At 38.7% G+C, this 9,513-nt stretch overlaps 1 protein-coding gene across 1 annotated transcript; it reads right to left on the bottom strand.

Annotated features, from left to right (window-relative positions):
• Positions 1–4,816: 4,816 nt before the first annotated feature.
• Positions 4,817–6,887, bottom strand: LOC110925717 (pectinesterase QRT1). The gene is made up of 4 exons (XM_022169584.2): positions 6,558–6,887; positions 6,288–6,483; positions 5,471–5,674; positions 4,817–5,392 (listed from the first exon to the last, which is right to left on the bottom strand). Exons 1-4 carry the CDS (start codon positions 6,848–6,850, stop codon positions 5,006–5,008), a joined length of 1,080 nt encoding a protein of 359 aa, XP_022025276.1. The 5' UTR covers positions 6,851–6,887; the 3' UTR covers positions 4,817–5,005.
• Between the last annotated feature and the right edge of the window lie 2,626 nt (positions 6,888–9,513).

The following is a 9,513-nucleotide window of genomic DNA, read 5'->3' on the forward strand; positions in this document are numbered from 1 at the left end:
TAGGATAGTATTTCTTCTTTTCCAATGTACCCTTTTGATATCGAATACAGTAGCTTTTCAATCATATTCACTAATACATACGTATACGTGAGTTTGTGAGAGTGTTTAGTGAGGGACCTGAACCAACATCTTTTGCTAGCAATCAGAAATAACTAAGAGGATAGAACACTGTGAAGGGTGTGAGTTACAGGTCTATGTTGAAGGTGAATTGCATTGAGTTACGGATTCCTTTTTTCAAAATATAAATCCAATTGACTTGCTTAGGATATAAACCTCTTGACTTTGTTAATCGTGGGGATGAACTTTGATCGTATAGTTTGGGATAACATCAATTTGAAATTGTTGGATGTTGTGTTGTTGATAAGTTGCTCATGCCATCCAATGAGGGATTGAATGTAATATCACTTGCTACTTGAAAATGGATTGTCTATGTGTATTTATAGCGTAGCTGCCTGGGTTCTTGTGATTATCGTGGTTCAGCTCTAATATATCTAGCACTTCACACATTGTTTTGATAATATAACTTTGAAACAATTTTCGTATGTATTTCATTTGAACTTTCCATAAACCTTTGAGAATTCACTGTCTAACTGGTTATTTTTCCTATCACTGATTTCTCTACACTTTCTTAGTCTGCGTTTTTGTTTTCTTCTTAATAACTTCTTATCAAAATCAACATTCATCAGTTAAATACTAATAAAGGGTTTTAATACTATGAGCCATTGTGTCCATGGGTTGATACTTGGTATCTTACCACTCCTAAACTCTATATAATTATAGGTACACTTGCATTTTAACGTCTGTAGTTTAGTTTTATTTGGCGATTTACTTTTGGAATTAGCCCGTGTATTTCCTGTTCTATGTTACTATTTGCACACGTCATGGTTCACAATCTGCTACAACCATTTAAGGGCATGGTTGTAAAACAAGGTATCCAAGGCCGAGTACTCTCCGAGTAATCGCTACAAGGTAGGCTGCCGAGGCGACTTTCTTAAACCCCGCCTAATCACTCGGAATCGATCAAACGCGGTCAACCTCGGCCAGAATCGGATCTAGTATGTCAAATCGGTCCGAGTTTGATTTAAAGAAAATAAAACATAATTTCTATGCCTATCATATTAAAGAATTAATAACATTATCACGTATTTTGTTATAAATATTAGTAAATTTATGTTATTTGACCTAGATTTAATTTTGTTGATGCAGATTTTGTGTCCGATGCTTGTCGAATAGATTAGTTATTATTTTACGCTGAATTTGTAATAGTTAGTGAAACGGTCTATCGAACGTGTATAGACCCGCTCGTTTGAAGTGGTCAAACGAGAGGGTTATTCGGTTGACCGTGTGTGTTTGCAAGACAAGGGGTGTGACTATAAATAGAAAACCCTTGCCATTTGCAACAAGGGGAAGTTAGAGGAGGTTTGAGACCTCACCGGGAGAGATCACCACTTGGTCTCTCCCCGGATGTATACTCCTTTGGTATTAGTTCGGTTATCATATAATCGGGCCGATTTGTAATGTTATACTACCGATTAATACAAAGAAGTTTGTTTATGCATCTCTAATCTCTCCCGTCTTGAACCGATCTCACAAGAATCACGGTTTCGGTCCCGAAACACGGTCCTACAATTGGTATCAGAGCCATGGTGCCCGATTTAGTAAATCTAACCGTTTACTAAGTCACATGTGCTCTAGATCTGTGATTTTTGTGCTTTTTGTTCAAGATGTAAAAATGGTGAAAATCAAGAAAAACCCAGATCTGACCCGAATGGATGGGTCTAACCTTACACGAAATGCATCAGAGGGTTATGTATTATGTTTTACACCATGTCTTTCAAGTTTTCATCATCAAATGTGTGATTTTCGTCAAATCTGGAAAACTAACAGTCGCTGTGTTCTTGATGTTCTTGGCGGCTTCATACACCGAAAGATGAAAAAGGTGGAGTTGTTGTGTATCGAAGGATCCAGATGTTTCGAAGGATCCAGATGTTTCGAAGGATCCAGATGTTGTGTATCGAAGGATCCAGCATATATCTTCTGTTTCGAAGGATCCAGATGTTTCGAAGGATCCAGAGAAAAGAGCTGCTGGAGTTGTTGTGTATCGAAGAAGGAGAAGAAGGTCAGACTCGAAGGATCATCCTTCGGTTGATCAGATCCTCAACAACTTCGAAAGATATATCCTTCGTTCTTGGCACGAAACAGATTTCGAAGGATCATCCTTCGGTTGATCAGATCTTTCGAAGGTCTTATGATATATCCTTCGTTATGAGATCAGACAGATTGTTGGGGTTGCTCATTTAATTCACTTGGAGTCGGGTCGGGTGTTCGCGAAGATTATTTGACCGGGCTTCCAAATCTCAACATCAAATTCGTACGAATTTGGGAGCGCGCGGGATGATGCGGCATGATGAAAACAAGAGATGATGAAAACTTGATTTTTGAAAAATGTGGGGTAGTCACGGTTACCGATGAAAATGTCAAAAATGGTGACGTGACTACTATGGGCCAAAAACAAAAACGGTATGTTCACTTCCGCACGTCAATATTTATGATCGTTATCGGTTATTCGTAAATGTTCGAAAGCATTTTGTTTATTGTCATATTCTCGCATTTGAAAACGAACGTATGAACCTGGAATGTCAATACCGGTCCTAACGAGTTCACAAAATCTTTGGAGGGATACAAGTCGGATCCTACGGGTTACTAGGCGAAATTTCTTTATCAACTAGAATATGCAACGAAGAAATCTTTTTGTTTATTGTCATATTCTCGCATTTGGTAACGAATGAATGAACCTAGAATGTCAATACCGGTCCTAACGAGTTCACAAATTCTTTGGAGGGATACAAGTCGGATTCTACGGGGTACCAGGGGACGTTCTTATTCAACTAGAATATGCAAAGAAGAAAGTCATTTTCGTGATTTTTCAAACAACCGAGAACATTCAATGAAGATTGATGACAGTTCCGCTCAGTGGAGGGAATTGGTGAACATTTGAAGATAAATTCTACTCAGTGGAGAGAATTTGTTATGTGAAATTGACGACAGTTTCTTTGAAGTGGAAAGAATCTGTGAAGGTTTAGAGATTTTACCAAAGAAATGGGGGGATAAAAATTTTCATATGTTGAATTTCTTCGGTAAATTTCTAAACGCAATCACAGGTGGTAGAGTTTGTGATTTTCTGGTGATACAAACGGTTCTGCGTGGAATGTTTTGCACAGACACATATTTGAGGATTTTAATTAATTCTCCAGCCAGCGTGAAGAGTTTTGCACGGAAACATACAGCTATCTAAAGTCGACAGTAGTTTCAAAGCGCTGTTTACTGAAGACCTGGGGGAATCTTTATGAAAGTTGATAGTTCAAGGCTGAAGACCTGCAGGATTCGGTTTTGGGTTTGATGTTTCTTTGGGATTTTACAGGGATCTGGGGGTAACTCAATTCGTTGAGTTTGCAAACGATGTACTTGGTCAAGCTGACTTCCTGAGTACTGATGCTGAAGATCCGTAGTGCATTACGTGGTCAACTTCACAAAGGCGAGACAATGAGATCTGGATGTAGGTCAACTAAGCGTGCTGTTTGGTTGAGCTTGCAAGGGATACACTTGGTCTAGCTGACTTTCCTGAGTGTTGATGCTGAAGATTAAAGTGCATTACTTGGTCGATTCCACAAAGACGGTTTACAGAAGACAGTTCACCAGAAATCTCTATCAATGTAGTATGCTTGAAGATCAAGACTTGATGCAGTTTTTAAAGAATGGAACCCTTATCAAATGCCGGTTGGAGTATTGGAAGATCAGCGGAAGATCGGTCAATTGAGCCTTTTGAGGAAATTGCACAACACCCAACACGGATACACGTACTTTGAGGGGGAAATATTATACAAGGAGCATCAAGATACTACTTACCTGGATCATCGGTCAAGGGGGAATTTGTTAACACAGAGAAGATGAATACTTGACTGAAGATCGATTGCAGTTGCATTTTCAGCATTCGACAGCAACGGACAAGGGGGAATTTGTTGATGCAGATTTTGTGTCCGATGCTTGTCGAATAGATTAGTTATTATTTTACGCTGAATTTGTAATAGTTAGTGAAACGGTCTATCGAACGTGTATAGACCCGCTCGTTTGAAGTGGTCAAACGAGAGGGTTATTCGGTTGACCGTGTGTGTTTGCAAGACAAGGGGTGTGACTATAAATAGAAAACCCTTGCCATTTGCAACATGGGGGAAGTTAGAGGAGGTTTGAGACCTCACCGGGAGAGATCACCACTTGGTCTCTCCCCGGATGTATACTCCTTTGGTATTAGTTCGGTTATCATATAATCGGGCCGATTTGTAATGTTATACTACCGATTAATACAAAGAAGTTTGTTTATGCATCTCTAATCTCTTCTGTCTTGAACCGATCTCACAAGAATCACGGTTTCGGTCCCGAAACACGGTCCTACAAATTTTCGAAAACTAATTCCTTTATAATTTAACATGTCCAAGTACTCTCCGAGTACTCTCCGCCTAGGCCGAGTACTCTCAACTCCCCGGTCGACCGACTAGGGAGGGCCTAGCGACTTTTGCAACCATGTTTAATGGTATATGTTTCTCAAACACCCTATGGTTGTGGATATTGTATCTATTTTGTTTGCATCTGGACTCCTGGTGGACGATCTAAAGTTTGGTTTGGATCGACATTTGTCTGTATTAGCCATTGTTTTTTTTTCTTCCCATTTTAATGTTTTTGTGATAAATGCACCCAGTTATGTCTACTAAAGAAGAGATAAATTTTGATATATTACGTGCAATGTGATTACCAATGACGCCAAAAATCTCACCACATTGGCTGAAGCATGTGTCACATATGAATCTCATGAGAGATTAAGGCCTGGGAGATCACATTGGAATGAAGCCAAAACGATATACTTTGTAGAGAACATGCATATGAATAAAAAAACATATAACTTCATGATTTATGGACTATATTTGGTACCCAAACACCACTATTGTTAAACTTAAAGTCTCAACCAGTCTTTTCCACCAATAAAATCTGTATCAAGAAAATGAACTGCTTCTTCAAACCCGAACGACTTGGACCAAGATACGCGTTTCTTTCTATCTGCACCTTTTCCTCGGCACTCATATTCTCCAAAAACCGCGGTCCTTTGCCTCCACGGTTGGTTCCAGTCGCTCCAACCTGAAGGATCAATGATATTATCAATATCACAATACGAATAAACAGCCCTTGAGTAGTTTCCCCATGCTCTCCCCAAAAAGATTGCCAAACCACTTCCTGTTACAGAACAATTGACAAAAGAAAATCCAGTATCCTCTCCTTCTGAGTTCCTATGATGTGCTGCAATAGCTCCATACTTATCAGCCACCGAATGCAGGCTACACTCCTGAATTTAAACAAAAACTAATGTCATTATTGCAAGAAATCTTAAGGTTCTTTTCGGTTCATTATCCTATGCGTGCACCTTGTAGAGTGATCTTGCATTGCCGAAGATAAAATCAACCGATCCTTGAATGTAACATTGGTAGAAGTAATGTGATCCGGTTTCGTCAAGAAGGGTGTCTTGTGTACCAAGTATTCGTACGCGATAAAACACTGCCTTATTGCCTGTAATCCTTAATGCTACGGCTTGCATTTTATACCCTCCTGGCACTGCAACAACTGTATTCTGTGTAACACACAAGACCAGACCAGGTTATATGGACATACAAAAACCAAATAAGATGGTAGTGAATTTGTTGGATTTGCAGGTGGTTTAGATATGTGTTGAGTATTTCTAGGCAGTTTTCAAAAGTTAAATGTTGTAAGGCTGGCAAATCGTGTCTTAACAGGTTTAACAGATTTCTGACGGCGCGCACAACATAAGTTTCAAACATGATTACGACTCGTTTAACTACTTTCTACCTTATGTTTATAAAACAGTTTTATGTTTTATGTACATAGATGAATAAATGATGGATCCTAACATTGTAATTTTAATTATTTTAAAAATTAAAAAGGTCAAAGGGTGTGTTTTTCACTCAAACAGGTCTAATCGTGTCTTAACAGGTACCCAATTGCCAGCCCTCTCCTATCTTCTTTTCCATGGAGAGTCACCGCTCCCTTGGATCGTCACATCAACGAACTCAAAAAAAAAAAAAAAAAAAAAATCGCCAGCTTTCCTTAATCATAGGTGTAGAATTTGTTTGTACTACTTTCAGAAAAACCTGTAAGTAGTAAATACCTCATCTCTAAACCACCTATAAATCCAACAAAAAAAAAACAAATTTTATATATGACACCTCAATGGTAATATCAGAAGCACAAAAGTAGTCCGATTCCACGGTGACAGAAGCTGTTCTATAAGTCCCTAGTTCCGAACCATCTTTGTATCTATCGGAGGCTTTGTCGTGCCAGCTTAGAACCGTTTCGGAAGCATGGTTAGGATCTCCAATGAAAGAAATGTAGGGTTTGGAAGCAGGAACCATCACTTTCTCTCTACATCATCATAATACAATTAACTAACTGCATGCAAACTATAAACACAATCTAAATTGTTAAATGAATGAAACCTGTAAACACCAGGAAGAATGTAAATCTTGACCCGAATGGAATTGTTAACCGGGACCATATCAACAGCAGCTTGAATGGTCCGCGAATCAGCATGGCCACTTTGATCAACCACGATCACTCTACTTTGATTCCCATCATCTCCATTCTGAAAACTTAGCCTTTCGGTTATCTTTTTGTAATCGTGATCATTATCTTCGTAGTGTATTTTGATATCGTCCCAGGTGATGTACTTTCCCAAACCCTTAACACAAAAGATGAGCAAAAGGAAAGAGGCCATACGAATGAAATCCATAAGTAGGTTGTGTTTTAAGTGAGTAGTTTCGGTTTCAAAGATCACAAGCAAAGAAAGAGGTGTGTGAAGCATGATGTTATTAAATGAAGGAAACATGTGTGCAAGAAAGAACATCAGTTAGTTAGTTAGTTGGTGTGTTCTTCTTCCATGCCCATTAAAATAGAGAAAATCTTGTACAAGTAGAAGTTACTTGCTGATAGATCATCCACTTCAGCAAATACAATGTGTTCATGTAATTTATAATTTTTCTGCAATTCATGATTGTAAAGTTTTGCTACTCTCTTTATCACAACTGTTAAAAGGTAATCAAGAATTTGTGTTCATGTAATTTATAATTTTATTGTAAGTTGTTCAATCTTGGGTTTTGAAAATCTTGCTGAAGGGTGTTTTTTTTTTTTTATTTATTATTTGTTTTTTTTATGATAAAAGGTGCTTATGAATGATTTTGGAATGCGTTCTTGTATGATTTTGATAAACCCCATATTAGTTGCCTATACAACCGATGTGGAACAAGTCCCATACCTTGCAATGGTATTGTAGGTCCGGCTAGGAGGATCTAGTCGCCTAATCCTTGTGTACAAACCAACCCGGTTGTGCGGAATCCAACCGGAAAGACAAACCGAGATAGAACACGCAAAAACACGACACGCAATATTCACCGATTAACACCTCTGTATTAATACGAATGAAAGGTTCGTTACAAGCTCAATGTTTACAGATGTATTCTATAAACTCTCTCAAACTCTCGTGTGTGTGTGTGTGTTTGCTCTCTGTGTGCTCTCCTGTGTTCTCTTGTGTTCTAAGACTAGTGACAGTCTATTTATACACACAGACACAACGAAACAGACTCTTGGCGAAACACTTTTGATGAAACACCTTTTTGATGAAACACCTTTTTGATGAAACACAATTGATTCGACGAAACAAGCAAAAGGTTGATGAAACACATGTGTTTCATCAACACTGTTTGTGTTTCACCAAACATGGGCTTGGCCCATTTGTGTTTCGCCAAAACAAGTCCATGTCTTGTTTTGTTGATCTGGTTCATCCTATTTGCTTAGCCCATGGACCAGTTCAAGTCTTTTGTCTTCGTGGCCCACTTGAGGATCTTGTACACGACGGAGGAAAGTCGCGTCCTTGATCGAATCACGTCGCGTCGAGTCGCGTCCACAAATATGTATCAACAAACTCCCCCTTGGACGCTACTCGCGAGATTCGCCTTTGATGTCTTCTAAGTCGAAGGATCTTCAAAGTCTTCACGTCTTGAAAGCAGAAAGTGTATCAACAAACTACCCGTATCATGTAGGAAGTGTGTTGACAAACTCCCCCTTAACATAAGCTCCCCCTTGAGTTATGCTCGTGTAAGACTTGATCTTTATAACTTGTGATCCTTGTGGTATTGATGATGGTCCGCGGCAACTCGATCATCTTCATCATTGGAGTGCCTTCACGTCGTGTCTTCATTCCGAAGCTTTGTCATCGACCATGTTCTCCTTGCCTTTAGAATCTGCACATGCAAGAAATCTAAACGCGTAATGAGAACAACTTCTTGGAATATAGTTAGTATAAACAAATGACACACGTATGACCATGTTTCAATCAAACACCGTCCGACAGTTTGAAAGTTTAACAAATTTGTCAATTTTAGTTTTCAACTTTCAAAACTTGCAAATTTCGACCGTTTATGAAGATTTAGTCGATTCGGTTTTCAGTCAGGTTTCAGGTAACGAAGACTCGAGATCCAACATCGTACGATCGAAAATAAAATAGAAATAAAATCTTTTTGGCTTTTATAAAGTTTATATTAAAACACACTTAAAATCTTTTTGGAATTTTGAATATTTCGAATGAAAAGACTGAAAGCAGTAAATAAATATATACAGACATTCTTTTTGCGAGTTTCGAGGGTAAGAGAATCATATCAGTGTACGGTCACGCCAAAGAGCTCTTGTTGTTCAGTTAGTTAACATTAAGATAAGCATCCTATAACAATTATCGGTATTGTTGTCCACTTAAGCTCAACTTATCAGATGTAATCATGGCGAGGGGATACGTTAAGGTATGATTTATACTTACCGACCGGTGTTCATCCACATCACGACACATTCCCGTATCAAGGTATGCACGAGGGTTCATCTTACCGGTGAGTATACCGATTATCATCTGTTTGACCGTATATGATGTGAGATTCTCACTTATTTTGATTGAAAACAAGCCCTATGTGATAGAATCACTTATTGATGAGGAACTTGATATTCATATGCATGAGGGCACAGGAGCAAGTCCGTGAACAGGTCAGTACTTCCGTACAGCAGAGAGACGAACTTGACTCCCGGATAAATGTGATATTTTATCACTTATTTGTTTGGACATGTGATTGTTGATCACTTATTGAGGTCGAATGCAGTATGTACATGTATGTATAGTATCATGGAAGATCTAGACTTGCGTCCCCGTTATTTTTCGGTAAAAGATACAACCATGATACCCAGATGATAAGCAGCATAAAGACCTAATATCTCAGAACCTCGGCAATCTATCAAACGAAATTTCGGTACTAAGACCATATGCCAATGAATGGTTCCCACCTGGTCTTCAGTCGATTTAAGATTTATATCACCCTGCACACTTTAAAAAGATTGTGAGCCTACCGATACATCTTA

This window comes from Helianthus annuus, chromosome 17 (genome assembly GCF_002127325.2).
Source record: "Helianthus annuus cultivar XRQ/B chromosome 17, HanXRQr2.0-SUNRISE, whole genome shotgun sequence".
NCBI lineage: Eukaryota > Viridiplantae > Streptophyta > Magnoliopsida > Asterales > Asteraceae > Helianthus > Helianthus annuus.

Coding starts and splice junctions, on each gene's coding strand:
- LOC110925717 (XM_022169584.2), bottom strand. CDS start 6,850: ATGGATTTCATTCGTATGGCCTCTTTCCTTTTGCTCATCTTTTGTGTT. Junction 6,484..6,557: donor ATTCTTCCTGGTGTTTACAG/GTTTCATTCATT, acceptor ATGATGATGTAG/AGAGAAAGTGATGGTTCCTG. Junction 5,393..5,470: donor ATGCAAGATCACTCTACAAG/GTGCACGCATAG, acceptor GTTTAAATTCAG/GAGTGTAGCCTGCATTCGGT.